General features: G+C 45.3%; 1 protein-coding gene across 1 annotated transcript in view; it reads left to right on the top strand.

Annotated features, from left to right (window-relative positions):
• Positions 1 to 24,363, top strand: part of LOC141058289 (solute carrier family 22 member 6-B-like) — a 107,340-nt gene that overhangs the window by 38,732 nt on the left and 44,245 nt on the right. The window contains exons 4-6 of the mRNA XM_073554478.1: positions 205 to 373; positions 2,434 to 2,554; positions 22,839 to 22,951. Coding sequence (XP_073410579.1) covers positions 205 to 373; positions 2,434 to 2,554; positions 22,839 to 22,951 — 403 coding nt within the window. The remainder of the gene's footprint in view (positions 1 to 204; positions 374 to 2,433; positions 2,555 to 22,838; positions 22,952 to 24,363) is intronic.

The raw sequence follows: 24,363 nt of genomic DNA, 5'->3' as shown, positions 1-24,363 counted from the left end.
ACTTGATCCCTCAGTGAGCTGGCAAATGTCTTGATCAACATAAATTGTTGCATTTTTTTTTTTTTTTAGCACAAATGATAATTTTAAGAGGCATGTGGAGAGAGAGAGAAGTGGCTTAGAAGTGGAGAAAGAAGTCACATTGGTAGAAATAGTTGAAGTAATATAGACATATGTCACCATCACTGATGCTCTAATCTCTTTCAGCTATGGAATGGATTCCAAAGAAATATCTTTTAATTGTGCCAGTTATTCAAGGAACCTGTCTAACTTTAGGACAAATCATTCTACCAGGAGTGGCTTATGTTATAACAGACTGGCGCTGGCTGCAGCTAGCACTCTCTTTACCCTATTTCATATTCTTCATTCTGGCATGGTAGGTAATGGTTTCATAAAACTATCTAGGCAATAATATAGAGTAAGTGAATGATGTAAAAAATATATATATATTTTAGAACGCCAACGTCATACAATAAAACAGAATCCATTCTTTACATTATAGATCTATCTATGTGTCAAATTTTGTATTAGAATGTACTCTATATGACTAGTTAAAGTCATTAATATGCAGTTAGTTTGCATGCACAATACGAATCACTCTTGAACATTACTCTTTCAAAACGAATAATCTTAAAATTTGATTGAGGTTTGTCGCTGATTAAATGTTCTGTTAAAGAACAGGTCTACATTACATACTGTGCAAAAGTTTTAAGCTGGTATGCAAAATGCTACAAGGTAAAACCGCTTTCAATGATAGCAAGGTTAATAGTTAATTTTTACCAATTAGCAAAATGTAAAGCAAATGAATGAAAGAGAAATTTAAATATAATCAATATTTGGTGTTATCGCCCTTTTGCCCTCAAAACTGCATCAAAGAATCAATTCTTCTAGGTACATTTGCGTAAAACCAGAAATTTAGTAGGATTACAGTCAGGTGAATGAGTAACCAATTATGCCTAATAGGTGATAATGATCACCATTTTCATATGTAGGTCGAAACAGTCATTAACTGCAACTAAAACAGCTACTGTGCAGGAAGCTAAAACTGGGTAAGGAATAGAAAAAATCTGCTACAAAATTGAGGTTATGGAAGACCATATCATATCAAAGATTATACATATGGGCAAGACTGAGCACATCATTGAGACATAAGGTAGTTGTACTGCATCGGCAAGATTTTTTTTTTTTTTAAATTTCAAAGCAGACTGCTGGTGTGTCAAGATGTGCTATTCAAGCTTTTTAGATGGAGATTGTAGACGTATTGGTCAACCAGGGAAACTTATTGAAAAATATGAAAAACACACCATGCATGCTTTCATTTAAAATCAGAAAATGTAAAGCCGTGCCATCAGTTCAGAACTGGCAGGAGCCAGTGGGATTCAGCTGTACCCATCTACGTTTTGGAGAAGTCTGGCCAGAAATGTTCTTCATGGAACGATTGAGGTAAAAAAATGAACCTTCCGCAAGAAACTCAAATCTGCAGAAAAACAAAGGAACTGGGATACTAAATAAAAAAAAAAAAAAAATGCAGAGTACTCCAGACTGATGAGTCAAAATGTAAATGGCACATTAATGAATGTCTGCAGGCAACAGTGAAGCATGGTGGAGGGTCCTTGCAGTTTGGGACTACTTTTTAGCAAACTGAGATGCATATTTGGTCATAATTAATGGTATCCTCAATGCTAAGAAATACAGGCAGATACTAGTCCATCATGCAATACCATTAGGAGGGCATATGATTGGCTCCAAATGTATTCTGTAGCCACAGTATCTTCAGTATAAAGGAGAACCAGGAGTCTTGTAAGTATTGATATGGCCCTCATTGAGAAGGATTTGAACGAGCTGATATCCACAAAAGATCTGTGATCAGTTCTCCATGATTTTAGGAACAAGCTACCTGCCAAGTTCCTTCAAGAAGAAGAATTGATGCTGTTTTAAAGAGAGAGGGTGATCACAGCAAATATTAATTTTGATTTAGATTTCTCTTTTTTTCACTTTGTCAGCTCAGCAAACATTACCTACCTGCCATTTATTTTCCCTTTGATCTTATTACCTGGCGGTTTTTATCTCATTAATACAGAGCTGTGACTATAATTTTTCTCACGTAGTCTGAGGCACTCCCCTGCCTCGTGATTGGTTCAGCTTGCTGATTTCTGCCGCCTCCTGCTGCTCTGCCTCTACTGATTGACTACTGTATATTAACTCATCTGTCAGTCATTAGGAACTCAGTGCATGGAGAGCTGATCTGTTGCAGTAAGGATTGAATGATACGTACAAACTACTAAACCAATAGTGTGAAAAAAAATCAGGCAATTCCAAAACAAAGCACAGGAGGCAGGGAAGTTGCTTTAGTCAGTACGTAACAATTTTGTTTATGCAAATGATGTTTCATTAATTTCCTAATTATATCTCTTTCCTATTTTCACCAAAAAACAGGTGGGTCCCAGAATCGTACCGGTGGCTTGCACTTGAGAACCGTCCACAAGAAGCCCTTGAGAACCTGAATCGAGTCGCAAGAATCAATGGTAAAAAAGATGGAACTTTTGTAACTCTTGAGGTAAAGTCCATCACATAAAATTCTCAAGTTCTATGAAGACGGTGGGGTGGCCTCTTGCATACACAACATGCGCAGGGTTTTTATATCAAAACAGCATAAGGTTTATTGTCAATCATAAACTTTACAGCTCCAAAACAAAAACAGTCCTTCCTTCAGTACAAAGGCATAGCATAAGAAGTAATTTCTTCAGGTACAGTTAAACAAAGTAAAAGTAGCAGCCTCGCGAATCTTGACATTTCAGGCAGAATTAGCCCAAGTAGTATTAAATGTGTTCACTGGGAAAAACACGTCTGTTCAGCTCTGTTCAGCTCCAGCACAACTCCACTCTGCTAAGCTAACCCAGCTGCTGTTATTAGGCCTGCAAGCCTGCTGCTGGACTAAGGGAACGACCTTTCCCACCCAGACTCTTTTAGTTGCTCCTAAATCCTGGACCCAAAATTTAGTCAAATTAACACTCAGTAACCTAGTGTTACTGGTACAGACTTTTTACATTACTTAGACCAACCACTTCAGTGTCACATATCTGCCATCTAGGACCTTACCTTCTGCTTTCTTAAACAATGTATCGGTGTATGTACTTTATCAGGTACAATGTGTTCATGGTTGTAAATTTATTCAATACTGTCAAAAGACGGATGGTTTTTAAATCATACATTTTGACAGGTTTTTCAAAATGGTAACATAGTAACATAGTTATTAAGGTTAAAGGGAGACTTTAAGTCCATCTAGTTCAACCCATATCCTATCCTAACTTGCCCTAACATGTTGATCCAGAGGAAGGCAAAAAAAAACCCCATGTGGCAAACAGTAAGCTTCACATTGGGGAAAAAAATTCCTTCCCGACTCCACATACGGCAATCAGACTAGCTCCCTTGATCAACGCAATATTAAGGAAACTAGTGTATATACCCTGTAATATTATACTTTTCAAGAAAGGCATCCAGTCCCTTCTTAAATTTTAGTAGGGAATCACTCATTACAACATCATATGGCAGAGAGTTCCATAGTTTCACTGCTCTTACAGTAAAGAATCCGCGTCTGTGAATATGCTTAAACCTTCTTTCCTCCAGACGTAGAGGATGCCCCCTTGTCCCAGTCACAGGTCTAAGAGTAAAATGATCATTAGAAAGGTCTTGGTATTGTCCCCGCATATATTTATACATTGTAATAAAATCACCCCTAAGCCTTCGATTCTCCAAACTAAATAACCCCAAGTGTAATAACCTGTCTTGGTATTGCAGACCCCCTAGTTCCCTAATAACCTTGGTTGCTCTTCTCTGCACCCGCTCCAGTTCAGTTATGTCTTTCTTATACATCGGAGACCAGAACTGTACACAGTATTCTAAGTGTGGTCGCACTAGTGACTTGTATAGAGGTAAAATTATGTTCTCCTCATGAGCATCTATGCCTCTTTTAATGCATCCCATTATTTCATTTGCCTTTGCAGCAGCTGCCTGACACTGGCCACTAAATGTGAGTTTGTCGTCCACCCATACACCCAGGTCTTTTTCAGTGACTGTTTTGCCCAGTGTTTTACAATTAAGCACATAATTATACATCTTGTTTGTTCTACCCAATTGCATGACCTTACATTTATCCCCATTAAAGCTAATTTGCCATTTATCAGCCCAAGCTTCTAGTTTACATAAATCCTCCTGTAATATAAAATTGTCCTCCTCTGTATTGATTGCCCTGCAGAGTTTAGTGTCATCTGCAAATATTGAAATTCTACTCTCTATGCCCCCTACAAGGTCTTTAATAAATATGTTAAAAAGAAGCGGGCCCTATACTGACCCCTGTGGTACCCCACTGCTAACCGTGACCCAGTCCGAGTGTGCTCCATTAATAACCACCCTTTGTTTCCTATCCCTGAGCAAGCTCTTAACCCACCTACACATATTTTTCCCTATCCCCATTGTTCTCATTTTATGTATCAACCTTTTGTGTGGCACCGTATCAAAAGCTTTTGAAAAGTCCATGTACACCATGTCCACTGCATTCCTTTGGTCCAGTCCGGAACTTACCTCTTCATAAAAGCTTATCAGATTAGTATGACAGGAGCGGTCCCTTGTAAACCCATGTTGATATTGGGTCATAAGGTTATTCTTCTCCAGATACTCCAGTAGAGTATCTCTTAGAAAACCCTCCAGGATTTTACCCACAGTTGAGGTTAAACTTACTGGCCTATAATTTCCAAGTTCAGTTTTTGTCCCCTTTTTGAATATTGGCACCACATTTGCTATACGCCAGTCCTGTGGTACAGACCCTGTTATTATGGAATCTTTAAAGATTAAAAATAATGGTCTATCTATGACTGTGCTTTAATTCCTGCAGTACTCGGGGGTGTATCCCATCCGGGCCCGGGGATTTGTCAATTTTAGTGATTTTTAGACGCCGCCGTACTTCCTGCTGGGTTAAGCAGGTGACATTTAATGGAGAATTTTTATCCCTGATCATGTTATCTGTCATGGGATTTTCTTGTGTAAATACTGTTGAAAAATTTTTCCACAAGTCACCATTTCAGATACATTTCTTTTCTATCTGCCTTCCTCAAGATTAGATGGCATGTACATGTGTACCAAATACTATAGTGGACGAATGTAAAAATCATCGGCGTAAGTACAAAAAGTGTCTAAATATACATAATAAATTTGGTAGACTCAATGAACTACAGTACATAGGTGACATTAATTTTACTATAAAAAAAACTGTGTTGCTGGTTTCACTAATAATCCATTCTTAGGGCCAATTTTCTCTATGGCATGCCAACAGTGGGTATATTCATTGGACCGTGCCACCAGGTCTTGAGATAATATGTAAAAAAAGAGTAGTCAACCAATCCAAGTCCTAAACGTTGACTAAATTCCTTCCTCCATATCTTTGGTTTCATTGCTAAATATGAATCAAATTTGGGTTCCACCCTTTCACGATGGTGCTCTATTTTTTTTAATTTGGACCACTTACTTCTTTAACTTAAGATAGCATGTGCAATACAGATGGTTATCCTGCCACTTGCTTTTTGAGGTTGTTCTGCCATCAGGGACTGGGGTTGGGAGGCTGCGTATTGGGACATATTCAATTATATATTTCTTGAAAGGACATAACATCATAAAACTATCCTATATAAATTGCATGTACAGCCAATTTTTCCCCAAATTTTTCATACCCTTTGTCGAGAAAAACAATCTCACAGCTAGGAAATTAACAAACATTCTATCTTTTGAAGTCAAGAGACTCCACTCTCATTATATGGTGAACAAGTGTTACGCTCAACAGTGGCGCATGTGGATTTGTGGACCCACTGTGCCACAGGGCCAAGATTGCCCAGGAAGGGGCATAGCTAAGCGACTACCTGTTCACTGGAGCTCTTGACTGTGGAGACAGACTGGACTACAGGTGGCCACCAGGTACCACTCCTGGGCAGAACCCGGTACTGTAGCTGCTGACCCCAGGAGTCGGGTACGCTGACACTGATTAGGGTTAGGTCTCCATTCAGACTAGCAAATTCTAGCACCTCTACAGAACAGTTACTGACACAAATTCAGACACGGCCCAGGGGACAATGTTCAGACACTGTCCGCTCCAGGACCAGGAGACAAGGTTCAAGCACTGGCCGCTCCAGGACCAGAGGACGAGGATCAGGCACTGTCATGTTGATGCCATTATACTGATTAAAATGATACATTGGTTGATGAAATCTGTCTGGTGGCTGTTGTTTAATCTGTATTTGCAGTTTTCAGTTAATGAGATTCTCCTGCTCTGGGGCAGGGATTTAGGGATTTAGATCAGGCAGTGTTCCAAAAGCGATCGGTATCAATCACCATAAGGAGAGGTGTGGAAAATTGTAATTAAAGGGGTGGAATGGCGCACTGAGCCCTTGGCCATGCCAAGGTTGCACCAGAGTCCCTTCATTTACAGATCCAATGAAACTAAATTACTGAACTCTAAACCACCTGTAACGATAATATAAAGTATGACTTAAGATTCCCCTGATTATCACATTGCAGAATCTTCTATTCACATACTGAATACTGCTATGTCAGCGGTGTGGGTTTGACCCCCCCTTCCCTTCCCCTCTTGTTAGCCTGCCAGCAGCTTGTAACACTCTCACACGTGCTGTAGATGTGACCCCCCCTCCCCCCCCCCCTCAGCCTCTGCATACTCATTGTAATGTGAAACTCCAGTGTGAGCTCCTTCCCGCCTCACAGCAGGGGGTCTGTCAGTGGAGTTTTTTAGTTTTCCAATTAGAAATCGTCGAGACCTGAATAAGGAAGATGATTTGTTCTTTATTGATCATGTCAGCATGGAGAGAGAATGACGGCCACACCAGATGTGAGCAGTCACCTGTCTACTCCAATATAGATTCTTAGAGTTTAAATAGAACCACATTAGGGCGTTCAAAATACAAAGCTTGCGCATATATATATATATATATATATATATATAGTACATATATTGGGATATGCTTAACTGTCAGCAATCCTTATCTACGTTGCCATATGTGACGAACAGCCCACGGCCGTTCGTCCACTTACGGGCGACGACTAACGGGGGTCCCGCTGCCACCAAAACGCGACGGACAGCGGACCCTGTGTCACCACTATGTCACGATCCCACCACTGACACCGGTGTATCAGCGGACGGAGGGACGTGACACAATGCCGGCACACGGCTATCACAGGCGCAGTGGGGCTTATCTTAGTTATCCCACCACTGGCACCATGTGACAAAAATATCCAGCAAGCTAATCTCGCTCTACAATTTGCCGCAGGGGGAGTTTAATTTGGATGCCCCACCACTGCTATCAATCTTCCAAGTACTGCGGGGATTTGTGTATATCCCACTTTCTCAGTTCCACCTTGGAACTCGCAGCTCTCCGGCGCCCCCCTTACCCTCAGGTCAGTCAGGGAACTGCACCTAGGATAATTGGTCGCCGGACGGGCTGCCTGTTGTGAACCGGCAATTAGGCTTCTGCAGTAAGGGAATTATCAATGCTGTGGCCGCAGACCCTTATTCAGCAATATAAGACCCTTCTGTACTGCCAGCAAGCCGTAATAGCCGTACACAACTCGCTGCCACCAGTCACGGTTACTTAATTCACAGTGTTAAATTAAGAGGGTCCGTGGCAAACCCCTTGAATTAGTAGCGATTATCTATCAAAGGCGTATAGTTCGATTCTTAGAGCATGGAGACAGATCTAAATAATTTCATTTATTTTCCGAAAGAGGACAGTGATTACAGATAAAAGTTGCTATAAAATTGAGACATAAAATATGTACAGTACAGGTATAAAATAAAAGTGGAGAAAACAAAGAGATTACACTCACAGTTCCATATTGTTCCTTAGGCAGACCATGCGGCTAAGGTGGGTGGAGGCGGAGCTGCACTTCTCCGCTCATCTGGATCTTTCTAGCACGACGACTTGAGCTGTTCTGAGCTGGTTCTGCCAGGGAATGCCTTATAGACTTTCCTATGTGACATCACAGAGAGGTGCATTCTGGGTTGATCCCACCTCTCTTATCCAAGTTATGTTTTGGCTACAAAACTTAGATTAGCTATAACTTTATGGGAGAAGCTGGTATGGACTCATCAGTGGTATCATGTTTCCCAGCGTAATGAGCCCATCAAGAAAACATCAAACATCTATGCGATATGACCGTCCATTTGGGTGCAAATCATATCTCAGGTTCTGGACATCCGAGAGTTTTGCAACAGGCACCACAGCGAAGCTGGGTCTGCTCGGATCGCAGAAATATGATTTTTATATTTCTGCTGGGTATGGTTTTCGCGGGACAATCCCTTATTGTTTTATTCAAACTCCTGGTTTCAAACAAAGAGTTTAGTTCCCGCACTTTTTTTTCTCTTTCAGCTGAGAGAAGCCAAATGGTGTGAGGAAGATGGTCTAGCTAATTAACATTCCTGCTCTTCCAGAGGAAGTGGCAGGGTTGGTAAAACCTGGGGGGAAGGAATTCCTACTACTGACAGTTTACAATGTCCTAGGATGGAGGATTTGTTAGCACATTGCAACAGAAAACATATCTTCGGGCATTGTACATCACACCTCCCCCCTTTAAGAGGGCGCTAAGGAGGCATTACCTCTCGGTAATCTGCCATGCGCACCTCAGCGGGTTCGCCCCGGTGGGACAACCCATCGGCATTGCCGTTTTCACTGCCCTTCCTGTGTTTTACAGTAAAATCGTACTGTTGAAGGGCAAGGCTCCAGCGGAGCAATCTTCCATTGGTTCCGGACACTGTGTGCAACCAGCTCAGAGGGTTGTGGTCAGTTACCACCGTGAAGGCGCGCCCGTACAGGTAGGGCTGCAAACGCTGCAGTGCCCACACCATGGCCAGACACTCCTTCTCGATGGTCGAGTATGCCACTTCCCTCGGCAAAAGTTTCCGGCTCAGGTACAACACGGGGTGCTCTTGGTCCCCCGAGTCGACCTGGCTAAGCACAGCACCGAGGCCAAACTCGCTGGCGTCGGTCTGTACCAGAAACGGGCGACTGCTGTCGACTGCTCTCAACACTGGAGAGTTGCACAGGGCTGCTTTCAAAGCTTGGAAAGCCGCCTCACAGTCATCTGTCCAGTTGACTGTTTGGGGTAGCCTCTGCTTGGTGAGGTCAGTCAAGGGTTTGGCAAGGGAGCTATAGTCCTGTACGAACCGCCTATAGTACCCTGCAGTGCCCAAGAAGGACTTCACCTGTTTCTTGGTCCTGGGGGTGGGCCAGGACACGATTGCGTCCACTTTTCCTGGCTCCGGACTCATGGAACCCCCGCCTACCCGGTGCCCCAGGTAGTGGACCTTGTGCATGCCTATCTGGCACTTCCCCGGCTTGATGGTCAGGCCTGCCTGGTGAAGACGCTTGAGCACCTCCTGGAGGTGCTGAAGGTGTTCCTCCCAGGTGGAACTGAAGACGGCAATATCGTCTAAGTACGCCACCGCGTACTCCTCCAGTCCCCGAAGCAGGTGGTTGACCATCCGCTGGAAAGTGGCAGGGGCATTCTTCATGCCGAAGGGCATGACCGTGGACTCGTACAGTCCAAAGGGGGTGATAAAGGCGGATTTCTCCTGCGCCTCAGGGCTCAGGGGAATCTGCCAGTATCCCCGACTCAAATCCATGATGGATATGTAGTTGGCGTTTGTCAACCGCTCGAGCAGATCCTCGATGCGCGGCATTGGGTGGGCATCAGAGGTTGTGATGGCGTTGAGCCCCCTGTAGTCCACGCAGAACCGGGTGGTTCGATCCTTTTTAGGCACGAGGACTACAGGTGAAGCCCACGCACCTTTTGACTGTCGAATCACTCCCAGCCTTAACATCTCATCGACCTCTTGGCGCATGACTTGTTGCACCATTTCAGAGATCCGATAAGGTGTTCGCCGTAATGGGGCATGATTCCCGGTGTCCACCTCATGAACCGCTAACTCCGTCCTCCCAGTACGGTTGGTGAACACGGGCCGGAAGAGTTCCAGGGTGGCCATCAACTGCAACCGCTGGGACACGGTGAGCGAACCACTTATCTCCATGTCCTCAATGGACCCATCGGCCTTGGCCTGGGCCAGCATGTCCAGGAGGGGATCTTCCTCCCCATCCTCTGGCAGATTGCAGACCGGTAGGACGCAAGCTTCACGTTCGTAGTGCGCCTTCAGCATGTTGACGTGAAAGGCCTTGCGCCTACCCCGAGCATGGTCAAGCGTGACCACGTAGGTGACCGGGTTGAGCTGTTGGTGGACGACGTACGGGCCTTCCCAGGCTGCCTGAAGCTTATCCGTTGGTACAGGGACCAACACCCACACCTTTTGACCCACCTGGTAGGTCCGCTCCCGGGCGTTCTGGTCGTACCAGTGCTTCTGGTCAGCCTGAGCCTGCGTCATGTTGTCATGCACCAACTGCGTCAAGGTCTGCATCTTGTCACGGAAGCGCATGACATAATCCACGATGGACACTTCTGTGGGGTTTGGCTCATCTTCCCAGGATTCTCTTATCAACCCAAGGGGTCCCCGGACTCGCCTGCCATACAGGAGCTCGAAGGGGGAGAACCCGGTCGAGGCCTGCGGAACTTCTCTGTAAGCGAACAGCAGGTGTGGGAGGTACCGCTCCCAGTCGCGCCCTTGGGTCTCAACCAGTATGCGGAGCATCTGTTTGAGGGTACCGTTGAAACGTTCACACAAACCATTAGTCTGTGGGTGATACGGACTCGATACCAGCTGCGTCACCTGCATTTTCTCACAGAGAGCCTCCATTAGGCGAGACATGAATTGGGGCCCTTGATCGGTAAGCATCTCCCTGGGAAATCCTACTCTTGAAAAGATGGTCACCAGTGCGTCAGCCACCTTATCTGCCCTGGTTGAAGACAGAGCTACTGCCTCTGGGTACCGGGTAGCGTAGTCTACCACGGTGAGACTGTATCGCTTTCCGGAGCTGCTGGGGACGGACAGCGGTCCTACAATGTCCACCGCGATTCTCTGGAAAGGCTCCTCTATCACCGGCAAAGGAATAAGGGGAGCCTTAAGAGCAGGCCCCGCCTTACCCACTTTTTGACAGGTGGCACAGGAGCGGCAGTAGTGTGTTACATCTGTCCCCATCTTGGGCCAATAGAAGTGTTGAGACAGCCGTGCCTTTGTTTTGCTGATCCCCAAGTGTCCAGCGAGTGGAATCTCATGGGCAATCCGCAACAACTCAGTTCTGAACTGATAGGGGACGACCAGCTGTCTTTCCCTCAACCACTCCTTTTTAGGATCTCCGGGTACTGTCTCCCGGTACAACCTTCCTCGTTCCCAGAACACCCTCTCCTTATCAGACTTGGAGGTGGGCGTCTCGGCGAGACCTCTCAATTTCTCCAGGCTGGCATCTGAGTGCAGAGCAGCCTGGAACTCCATGCTGGAGGCTGCCAGAAGTGACGTCAGGGTCCCCTCTTTACTGGGACCCTCTGGAACCGGCTCTGGGTTCACCTCTGGTTCAGTCTCTCCTGTAGCAGCAGAGGGTCCAGAAGACAGTGCGTTACCTGCGATCTGGGCACTCTGACTGCGTGTGACAGCTGCTATGTATGCTGTCTCCCTGGGGATTTCTTCAGACCCACCAGCCGGTGCTGCCCTGGGCTCTACCTCCCCATCCACCCCCAACACTTTAGGAGCAGTGCTACTTATGGGCCAGTTACCTTCCTCGGTGGCACTGGTCAGCTGCATGGCATTACCTTCCTCATGGTCCCCATGCACCTCCCCATTCTCTTGAGCACCGTTGCTTGCTCCTGCCAGGGGTTCCTCAGCCGTCTCACTCCGCAGAGTGACGGGGCTGAGCACCTCGGTACCTGTGGACACATCTACCGTTTCAAAGAAAGGGTTAACGGGTTCAGTCGGCACAGATACATCAACATCATCATTCCTAGGAAAAGAATGGTTATCAGTTTGCTTTGGTACATTCACATCAGCATCAGCATCATACCTTGGGAACGAATGGTTGTTAGTTGCATCATTACTCATCAAGGCATTAGCAGGTAACACATTCAGTTTCCCATCATCAACGTCATCAGGGTTAACGTTACCCTTATTATCAGTTTGGGGAAGGGTGTCAGGGACATAGTATGCAACCATCCTCCCCAAGTCAGTCCCCAATAAAACATCAGTGGGCAAATTTTCAGACACTCCCACCTCCCTCAACCCGCTCCCGGCACCCCAATCAAGGAAAACTCGTGCCACTGGCAAGGGACAACGGGTGCCTCCAATCCCGGTGACAGTCAAGGTTTTCCCCTCAACAAACTCTTCAGGGGCCGCCAGTCCAGGACGGATGAGGGTTCGTTCAGCCCCGGTGTCCTTGAGGCCTGTAGCAAGACGGGCCCCCACCTGAACAGGTTGAACGTTGTCGTCAGCCCTCCCAACCACACCTCCCACCAAAAGAACAGAGGCGTTGGGCCCGGGGGCCTTGGCTGGGGGGTTCTTCGGCCTATCCGGACAGGTGTAAGAGAAGTGACCAGGCCGCTTGCAGTGGTGACACAGGCGACTGTCAGTAGCCGGCCTGTTGTTGGCAACAGGGACAGGGCCTCCGGAGGGACGGCTAGCTGGGGCATTGGGGTTGGTTGCTGGCTTACCCCCTTTCCAGCTGGTGGCGACTGGCCTCCGCGTCTCGGGCTTCCGGTTGGCCTCGTGGTTGTCGGCGATCTGCGCCGCTTTGTCCGCGTTCGTTGGTTCGCGGTCCAGGATGAACTGTCGGACCTCAGCTGGGCAGAGATGCAGGAACTGGTCTTTGATCATCAGGTCCCGTAGCTGCTCAAAGGTTTCAACGGACAGTCCATGGATCCACTGGTCAAAGTGGGTCCTGAGTCCTTGCACCACATCACTGTAGCTATCATGTGGGCCACGTTGGAGGTGTCGGAACTTCTTTCGGTATACCTCAGGTGTCAGCCGGTATTTGGCGATCAGCGCCTGCTTTATGGCGTCATAGTCGTCATCGGCTTCTGGCGGAAGAGAAGCAAATGCCTCCAGGGCTTTGCCTTTTAGACCTGGGGTCAAGTACCTTGCCCATTGGTCTCTAGGCAGCTGGTACTGTCTGCAGGCTTTCTCAAAGGCTCGCAGAAATGTGTCCAAGTCCCCATCCTTTTCCATCACGGGAAAATGCTCTGGCCGGGGTTTAGGAGTCTGGACGCTGCTGGGCTCACTGCTTCGGGCTGTGGGGGCATTCCCACCCCGCTGGAGTACCTCCAGTTCATGGGCCCTCTGCGCCTGGCGCTCGGCTCTCTCCGCCTCAGCTTGGCGCTCACGTTCGGCTTGGGCCTCCTGCCGATATTGCTGGATCAGCCTCACCCGCCCATCCCTGTCTTCGGCGGGGAGTGCGTCCAAGGCCATTTGCAGATAGGGGTCCACCCCGTTCTGGTTGAATGTGGGGCCAGCGCTCAGGAGTGGAGCCTCTGCTGCAGCCCCATGGCAACTTGGGCCAACTTCTGCGCTCGCTGGATTCTGGTCGTTGTCCAGCTGCACTAGAGCCGCGATCATTTGATCTTTGGTTCCGCCTGCGGCGTCTATGCCTCGGTACGTGCATAACCCAGCAAGGGTGTCCTTTTTCTGCTTCTGATACCACTCCACTGTCATCGCCGCCATGGTTGCCAAATAAAAGATAGAAAAAGAAAAACGAAGAAACGGGAGGGGGATACTTGCAAGTACACACTAATGTCTCAGGACTAGTAACCACTAAGTCTGTTCTCCAAAACCTATGATGCAGGATTCCCGCAGGAACGGTGCAGGTCTTTAGTGAGAGGAATGATTGCTCAAACCAAATCACTAATGCTCTAGGATTATCCCACCGCTCTGCCACCAATATGTGATGAACAGCCCACGGCCGTTCGTCCACTTACGGGCGACGACTAACGGGGGTCCCGCTGCCACCAAAACGCGACGGACAGCGGACCCTGTGTCACCACTATGTCACGATCCCACCACTGACACCGGTGTATCAGCGGACGGAGGGACGTGACACAATGCCGGCACACGGCTATCACAGGCGCAGTGGGGCTTATCTTAGTTATCCCACCACTGGCACCATGTGACAAAAATATCCAGCAAGCTAATCTCGCTCTACAATTTGCCGCAGGGGGAGTTTAATTTGGATGCCCCACCACTGCTATCAATCTTCCAAGTACTGCGGGGATTTGTGTATATCCCACTTTCTCAGTTCCACCTTGGAACTCGCAGCTCTCCGGCGCCCCCCTTACCCTCAGGTCAGTCAGGGAACTGCACCTAGGATAATTGGTCGCCGGACGGGCTGCCTGTTGTGAACCGGCAATTAGGCTTCTGCAGTAAGGGAATTATCAATGCTGTGGCCGCAGACCCTTATTCAGCAATATAAGACCCTTCTGTACTGCCAGCAAGCCGTAATAGCCGTACACAACTCGCTGCCACCAGTCACGGTTACTTAATTCACAGTGTTAAATTAAGAGGGTCCGTGGCAAACCCCTTGAATTAGTAGCGATTATCTATCAAAGGCGTATAGTTCGATTCTTAGAGCATGGAGACAGATCTAAATAATTTCATTTATTTTCCGAAAGAGGACAGTGATTACAGATAAAAGTTGCTATAAAATTGAGACATAAAATATGTACAGTACAGGTATAAAATAAAAGTGGAGAAAACAAAGAGATTACACTCACAGTTCCATATTGTTCCTTAGGCAGACCATGCGGCTAAGGTGGGTGGAGGCGGAGCTGCACTTCTCCGCTCATCTGGATCTTTCTAGCACGACGACTTGAGCTGTTCTGAGCTGGTTCTGCCAGGGAATGCCTTATAGACTTTCCTATGTGACATCACAGAGAGGTGCATTCTGGGTTGATCCCACCTCTCTTATCCAAGTTATGTTTTGGCTACAAAACTTAGATTAGCTATAACTTTATGGGAGAAGCTGGTATGGACTCATCAGTGGTATCATGTTTCCCAGCGTAATGAGCCCATCAAGAAAACATCAAACATCTATGCGATATGACCGTCCATTTGGGCGCAAATCATATCTCAGGTTCTGGACATCCGAGAGTTTTGCAACAGGCACCACAGCGAAGCTGGGTCTGCTCGGATCGCAGAAATATGATTTTTATATTTCTGCTGGGTATGGTTTTCGCGGGACAATCCCTTATTGTTTTATTCAAACTCCTGGTTTCAAACAAAGAGTTTAGTTCCCGCACTTTTTTTTCTCTTTCAGCTGAGAGAAGCCAAATGGTGTGAGGAAGATGGTCTAGCTAATTAACATTCCTGCTCTTCCAGAGGAAGTGGCAGGGTTGGTAAAACCTGGGGGGAAGGAATTCCTACTACTGACAGTTTACAATGTCCTAGGATGGAGGATTTGTTAGCACATTGCAACAGAAAACATATCTTCGGGCATTGTACATCACACCAGGGTACAAAAAGTGATGACTCTTTATTTGTAGGTTAAGGTACTGTCACACTTAGCGATGTACCAGCGATCCCAACCAGTGATATGACGCGGTCAGGATCGCTGGTACATCGCTAAGTGATCGCTAGTGAGCTGCCACACAGGCAGATCTCACCAGCGACATCGCTGGGGACGGGGGTCACTACTTACGTGTCACACTAGCGATCCTGCGTCCTCCCGCCCGGCTCCACGCTCGTCTCTCCACAGGAAGGGCCGCAGGAAGCTGACCACTAGAAACAGTCCAGGACGTTCTCGCGAGATCAGCGATAACCAGCGGGGGAGCGGGTCGTTGGTAAGTATCAGACACAGCGATATCGCTAGCAATATCGCTATAACGTCACAAGTTATAGCGATACCGCTTAGTGTGACAGTACCTTAAGAGTAGGAAAGCCATCTAGCATTCACAAAAGTAACACCCATGTCTTCACAAAATGTCAGCTGAAAAGAGTTTCTAAGTCTAGGCATAGAGATGGCATATATGCAATCATTTATAAATATTATAAATTATACACACACACTGTGTGTGTGTGTGTGTGTGTGTGTGTATATATATATATATATATATATATATATATATACACACACACACACACACACACACACACACACACGTATGTGTGAATATGTATATATACACAAATACACATAAAAGAAAGGACTTTATTACAATTATTATAACAGGGTCTCTTAGTCTCCAAAATGTGCTAATCTACTCTCATAGACAATGAGAATCTAATCATTTTGGTCGTAAAACGCTGTGAGTTTATGATAAAAATATGAAAGTTACATTTCTGCGACGTGCTTCGACTAAGCTTCATAGCCCATGTTTTTCATGGTTCCAGCACCAACAGAACCAGAGAACTGGATTTCTCCTGAATGGTGTGAAATAACTAGTTCGAGTTTGGTTTTGGAGGAATGCCAGTGACATGCTGGAAAAGATGATACTATGTGCGTTTCTATATGAGGTACCCTCTGCGAGTTATGATTATTATAGGTTTTTTAGCCAGATTGTAACTGTGAAAGCAGGGGGAGGACTGTCACAAGCCAGCCCCTTTAGTGATGTCACAAGCCCAAAGGTATAGGGTATTTTCCCCTAACCCCTCACTCATTCGAGCTTTGAATGCCGTGGCAATAGGATCTCAAATGCATGGTGACATTAGGCTCCTCCTACCAGCCTGGTTCTGCCTAAGATGACCTAAGCATTATGTGAGTGTTCATTTTCTGTTTTTATCCTTTTTATTTGTAATCGTATTGTACATATTTTAATTGTCTCCCATTGTAAGCTCTTTTTATATCTCTGTAAACACTGCCTACTTTTTGGAGTAAATATAAAATTTATTAGTTCCGTCTCCTTGCTCTGTGATGAATTTACGTGCCTATAAGCTCATTACGCTACTAATTTGGGTTTGTTTTGTACCCCTTTATTAATTTTAAATATTAATAGAGAAAATCGGAAGCTGGTGGCAGCGAAGTGTGTTTTGGCTGGGTGGGCTAGCTGGCAGTGACGGAAGGGGTTTTATAAGCTGATTGTGTGGCTGCGGCCAAAGTTATTTATAATTCCCTCGCTGCAGCATGCCTAATAGCCAATGCGCAACAAGTAGCCCGACCGGCGACTAATTATCCTAGGTGCAGTTCTCTGACTGACCTGAGGGTAAGGGGGGCGCCTGAGAGCTGCAAGTTCCAAAGCAGAAGTGGGATATCCATAAATCCCGACAGCTTGTAACATTGTGGCAGTGGTGGGATAACTAAAATAAGCCCCCCCTGTGGTAAATTGTTAGGGCAAGACTACCTTGCTGTTTTCGTCACATTGTTGGCAGCGGTGGGATAACTAGGATAAGCCCCACCTGCACATGTGATAGCCATGTGCGGCCAAAGGTCATACAACCCCTTTTAGTGACACCACCTATGACTTTCATGGAGGCTAAGTCCTGTATAGGAATGTCTAAATAGTTCAATTTTAGTTTTTTGTGTGGGTGACAGACTCCCTGTAAGGAAAACGATTGTATACAAATAAAGTATGTCAAAGAAATGCCCTAAAATATAAAGTTTATTTAAAATGTATTATTCTAAATTTGAAAAGTCCATCCAAAGCTCCGGCTACAAGCTATCTGCTTTTTGTCTAACTTGCTGTCCAATGCCTGTTGTGAAGTGTAATCCATCTACAGCAGCGGGAAGTGGAGGCGGATTTTGTCTTTCAGCTCTTGCACTCCTGTTTGACAAACTTTATACAGGTAAAACCAAGAGGCAGACAAGCTATTACAGTGGCAAGCACGGTGCATTCTGAAAAGTGAAGGAAAGGAAGTTCCAAGACGTGTCTCCTCCTGATCTCTCTAAAATGGACAAACCCTAATAGTACTCTAAGGCTGGGGTCACACTAACCGACGCAAAATACGGTCCGTAGTTTACAGGCGTAATACGGATGAATGACCCCTAAATAGCGCTCCATATGTCATCCGTAAGCAAGGTGTGGTCGTGTATTTTGCGCATGTATGTAATCCGTATGCAATCCGTATAGCGAGATTTTCTCGCAGCCTTGCAAAATGGACATTTAACGGTTTTGAGGCCTGCTAACTATTTAAATCATTAGCCTGCACCCTATTTATTGGCTCAGGAACAGGTGGCTGCCTCCATTCTGGCCATTTGTGACCTTGCCTTTACTAGGTGTGTTGCTGTTTTATGTGCAACCTGGCAAACAGTCTGAGTTTCAACACAACTGAGCAGGTTATCTTCAACTGACTTTTGTCACGCCGCTTTGGCCAACCATACCCAGTGATAATGGATCCGCGGAGGAGGAGACGCATGTGGGTCCATCCATTTTTGAGGCAACGACTCACAAGAGGTCATTTTCACCGCCTCTATTCTTCTGTGCGGGAGCATCCTGTAAAATTCTACCAATACTGTCGCATGAGCCTTGCAACATTTGATCTACTCTTGGAGACAGTGCGCCCTGGGATAAACTTTCAGGACACAAGGATGTGCAAAGCTATATCTGTAGAGGAGCGACTTCTACTCACAATATGGTATGTACTACACAACCACATTCTCTATGTTCAGAATGTGTTGGTTGACCAAAGTATGTATTTTTGGCTTAATTGGACTAAGTTTAATGCCCTCATCTTAGTCCACCTATATATTTCAACTTACAGACCAGAATGTTATGTGTAATATGTACTGAATCTCACTTAGTACTTGTGCAACCAAATATATGTGTTAGTCGCTCTGAATTCCTAACAAATTAGGTATGTATGTACCTGCTTTTTTTTTAATCTGTGCATTCTAAAATCTTCCTTTTCTGTTGTTCTTCAACTTCCTGTCCACTGGCCTGTCTTATGCCACCCTCCACCATGAGTTTCTCATTGGAAGCTCTACCATTTCTGGCATAGTCAGGTCAACATGTATTGAAATCTGAACAAGACTACATCAACTCGTCATGCCCCAGCCCAGGATGGAAGACTGGTTGAGGATATCAAGGGACTTTGAGGAGGAATGCCAGTTTCCTAATTGTATTGGGGCCCTTGATGGCAAACATATCCGGGTGTGTAAGCCGCCGAACTCTGGCTCCCAATTCTTCAATTATAAACAATACTTTTCTGTTGTATTGTTGGCTCTGGCTGACCCTCAATACAAGTTTATAATTGACATTGGGGCCTATGGAAGGACGGGAGACTCTCGAGTCTTCAATACTTCCATTATGGCTCGGCGGCTACGCACCAACCAGTTGGATCTACCACCACCACGCCAGCTACCAGGCTCCACTCAAGAATCAGTCCCTTATGTCCTTGTGTCAGATGAGGAGTTTCAGTTAACACACAATGTCACGAGGCCATATCCCAGGCGCAGAATTTTTAACTTGCGCCTATCACGTGCTCGGCGACTGGTGGAGTGTTCCTTTGGCATTCTTAGTGCCAAATGGCAGGTACTCCAGTCTGCCATTCAGCTGAGTGAACAAAATGTTAATGAAGTAGTTAAAGCCTGTGTGGTTCTTCATAACTTCACCAGGATACATGATTGTTCCTCCTCTGCTGGTGTTGTGCGTAGGCCGGACAATGTACGTAGGGTGAGACCACCTATCAACCCTCAACGTAGACCGCTCTCTGGGCTCAAAGTGCGTGATATTTTCACTAATTACTTTGTCACCTGAGGGGGAAACTTCTTGGCAAGAGCATGCTGTATCTATGTTCTAATTTTTGGTTTTATGTGTGTCTAAATATATATATTTCTACCCCTTATGATCCTATGACTGTTTAATTGCATTGGTAAGCGTATGTTAGTATGCTGACACAGTTTTTGAGAATTGAGACAGAGACGTAAAGTGGAGTAGACAAATTTTTACTTTACTTTTTTTTTGTTTGTTTTCTTTAAAGGCAATCATACAGTATTTGTGCCTTATGATAACTGGGGCAATGGGCCAAATTGGCCTTTTTGCAGATGTGAACATTTTAGAAATATACAATTTTCACACATATCCAAACCAAACAGAATGTAATAACAAAATTGCTACATTAGACATTTTGAAACCAAAGGAAAAAAGAGGTGGTCTCCATCACCAAAATTATATAAAAAAGATAAAACTCACATTTATTAGGAAGGTTTTCTAATCATATTGATAAGCCACCATGACAGGCAAGGCTACCTTACGCGTTTCTGACACATATTACATGTCTGTAAAAAAGACAATATTTCACCAAGCTATACTGGGAAAGTCAAAGGATCAAAATTGACTACTCACTTGATAATACCGAGAAAAGGCGTGCTGCCCTTATTCAAGTAGTCACTTTTTTGGCAGCTAAATATATTCCAGAATCAAGGCGAACAGCCTCAAGAACATCACGCTCTCTCTATGTATTATCAAGTATGTAGTCTATTTTGATCCTTTGACTTTCCCAGTATAGCTTGGTGAAATAGTCTTTTTTATAGACATGTAATATGTGTCAGAAGCGCGTAAGGCAGCCTTGCCTATCATGGTGGCTTATTAATATGATTAGAAAACCTTCCTAATAAATGTGAGTTTCATCTTTTTTATAAAATTTTGGTGATGACCACCTCTTTTTTTTCCTTTGGAGTGGGATTTGGAGCACCAGTTGAACCACACTGGACATCTCCTGGCATCAGACCGCTTATGGACACTGATGTACGGTATGCGTAAACAATTTGCATGTTTTTATGCTGTTATAAATTGTGGAAAGTTGGGGAAGGAGAAGGCGGAAGAGCAGCCTGTGGTTGCTGCTGGCTACTTTGACCAACATCGCCCTGTGTGGGGCCATACTGTTTCCTATGATGTGGGTAGTGTCCTTCCTCCTGGGATTGTTGGGGGTACTGGCCAGAGTAATAATGATGAGTGGCATCTTGTTGGCTCGGGTAGGCCCGAGTCTCATACCCACCAATATAGCCACGTCGTCCCCAACCAGGTTGGGACCAGCCTCCAACACTGGGTGGGAAAAAGTGGCCATATTGGTGGGGTTGGCTAGAGGCAGACATATGTTGCTGCTGTTGTGAAGGTTGGGTGGGGGGAGGAAGGGGGTGAGGTGTAGGCCCACGTATTTGAGGATCTTCAGACCCTGCTTGAGCAAGCATCTGTGTGGGTGGTCTCATGTGCATTAGATTTCGGGGGGAAAGCTGCCACCTCTCCAGATATTCAAACAGCTCATATGGGGTATTGGGGGGTGTGCTTGCATCAAGCAGAATCTGAAAACATCCTCGAATACGGAGCCTCTCCTCACGGGAAAGGGCATGGAGATAAAGGGCCAGGCTACGTTAGTATGCCTCCTCCCCATTATCTGTATTCTCTCTAGACAGATAATTTAGGACCCCTGTGTCCACATTGGTCCTGGTATCTTGGGCAGGGATCTAGCGCCTTCTTCGTCCTCGCCGGGATGTTCCAGCAGGCTGTGGGGAGCCCCGGATCTGGGCAGTTGGGCTGCTGCTCATGTTGCCCTGCTCCTCCAGTATGGGTGATGGTGCAGCAGCAGATGGTTCTGGTGGTGGGGTTTGGGGCGCAGGCAATGAGTTCTCCTGAGAGGATTCTTCACCCATGCTTCTTGTAGGGGGAGAAGATGGGCCAGCCACCTCATCCCCTACAGGGTCAATTATGGGCTCTGTATCTGAGCCCGTTCCTCTATCCGTAAGGTTGGAGTGAGTTCTGTTATGAAATAGAACAGAGCCAAAAATACATTAATATTTTTGTCCCTGTAAAGTATCGGTGTAATGTGGTGTGAGGTATCTACTTACGGTCTCAGATCCAGAATAGGGGTGAGGAAGGAGAGGCCGTCATAATATACGTATTTTCTTTTTACGTAGCCCGCATCCCCACTCCTGGACCGCTGCTGACATTCATGCCTGTACGTACTGATGGCGGATGCTGCGCCAGCGTTTCATCACATCTTCCACTGCAATGTGACAGGAAATATTCTCAATTTTACATATTTGATCGTTCACATTTGCTACCAGTAGTCTAGGCATGTGGCCTTCTGGGGTGTGCTTTATACCCAGGGTGGCATATCTAATTGGGACATCCAGGCCAGATACACAGGGTCAGAATAGTTCATGTATCAAGTAACTACACTTAATAACTTGGTTGGCCAAGAGGATGAGGAGCTTGTGGCCTGGGCTAAATTATGGCAGTGTCAAACCATGTGTCACATCAAAATGTACCTGCCTCATGAGGAAAAAAGAAGCACAGGAAGGGGGGGGCTGATTTTGTATGCATTTTTTGATGTGAGGTAATTATAATCATTTTTTGGCCTTGTACTTACTCAGTTTCTGCTGCTCCTCACGTGGCCAATCACCAAAATCATGGAACATCTGGCGACATATGCGCCTCCATGACGCCTCCTTTCTTGCCCGGTTGGCATAATGGGCATCACGTTGGTCCCAGAGTTCTGGCCGCTCCTGAACCAGTACAATGAGCATCTCCACATTCAGGAAATATGGCGCCATGACGCTGCTGTACTCCGTGGAGGCGTACTTCCTGGATGTCTGGAGCGCTTTTTGAGCTCATTTGCATGTCTAGGCTTCCTGATGATGGATTGCACCATTTCCTGTCTCCAGCCAAAAGACCTGCGTATTTCTCGCAAGTCACACGCGTGGTCTGTGTGTAATCCGTATTTTTTGCGCACCCATTGACTTGCATTGGCGTACTACGGGCGTAGTACGCTGACAATCGCAGCATGCTGCGATTGGCACGGACCGTAGAATACGGATGAGAAATATACGGCTTTTGGGAGCAAACCCATAGAGAATCATTGGTCCGTGTGTAATACGTGCTTTTAACGCCTCTCACTCGTCCGTATTCCTCTCTAGTGTGACCCTGGCCTAATAGCCATGAGTTAAGGATTAAATCTAACATTTTTAAATATCTAGCTTTTCCTTTTCTAGATGTTGACACGTGAAAATGAAAAAAACTCAAGAATGTCTTCCAAACCAACACCCTTTGACCTTTTTCGCACTCCGGGCATGCGAAAAGTGACCATTTGCCTCTCTATGTCATGGTGATGTATCTTATTCCTGTTAGCTAGTCAACGTAACCTGTAAAGTACATGGCTTCCACTTTTTATCAAACACACCACACGAATAGATGGGGTTTTAGCTTCTTGAGGGTTTGTTAACACTGAGGGGTTTTTTTTTGCGTTTTTTTTTAACACTGCTCAAATGTAGAGTTCCCACTTCAAAAACTATGCAAAAACTCAGTGTGCATTTACCCTTAAAAAGCTAAGGCCGATTTGACACTTTATAAATTGTGCTTAATTGTGAACCTAAGAAGTTAAGGTCACAAATATCTTGCATTGTTCAACTTGCCGTATCCTTAAAGAAATGTACTCCAGTCAAAGCTCGTTCATCTGCCTTCCTTGCTAAGCTCTACCGAATTCAAAAAAAGTTGGCAAAGCTTGCATAAATACTCCAAAAATCGCAAAATGTTGTTACAACTACAAGCTGTGAAAAAGTTTCAAAACATTTTAAAAGGTTTTCCTCTAACTCTTAGGTGGAGTGTTTGATGAATCGGGGCCATTGTTTGTTGATGTCATAAATCAGTGGCAAATCCTCAGTCAAATTTGCATGTTACATTAAAAAAAGGACAAAGGGTGATTTCCATAGTAAATATCAACAGCGAATCATTGACTGACATATCTGACTCATTGAATTTTTAAAATCTATAATATGCCATCAAATCCAATGAAGAAAAATGTGTGAATTTATGAATGATGAGAAATCTTTAACAGGTAAAGTAATTGCTATCTCATCTCCCATCATGTGCATGGTGGACCGGTGCTGGAGCATTAGTTATAAATGATAGAAAGCAATATGGTCCAGCACTATAGAAGATTAAAAAAGACGTTTCTTCAGCCCTTTCTGTGAAAACATAGTGGAATTACCACTGACGCATTTCGGACAATGCATTCATGGGTCATGGGTACGACTAAGAACATGTATTGTTCGAAATGCGTCAACTAATTCCACTGTCATTAATGTGTTCACAATAAAGGTTGAAGAAACTTATTTTTTAATCTGCTATAGTTTTGGATCTTCCTTTTTGTAGTGTGAATTATATAAAAAATGCCTATTTTGAGTCCATATTGAAATTACTGTATATTGAAATATAGGAACACATTTTCGGACTGCCTAGTCAAAATTTACACTGTATAAATCTTGGACGGGATTTGTATATTTGAACTATTTAGTAACCTAAAATCAGTAGAAAATGTGTTTAAACATTTACACAGTCATATCATTAAATTATAAATTATAACTAATGTTGTGGACAATAGGGCAGATTTAGTGACTCTGTCCGAACTTTAGAGAGCGAAAGGTCAGCCCAAAAGTGCACCAAAAATACCACACTTGCAATGACTAAGGACTTTGGTCAGACGCACGTTTCAAATTTTAACTTTTCCATGTTTGTTTC

The sequence above is a fragment of the Dendrobates tinctorius genome, unplaced genomic scaffold (assembly GCF_039654945.1).
Source record: "Dendrobates tinctorius isolate UK_male_01 unplaced genomic scaffold, ASM3965494v1 ptg000211l, whole genome shotgun sequence".
Lineage (NCBI taxonomy): Eukaryota > Metazoa > Chordata > Amphibia > Anura > Dendrobatidae > Dendrobates > Dendrobates tinctorius.
This window is presented reverse-complemented; position numbering and strand designations above follow the sequence as displayed.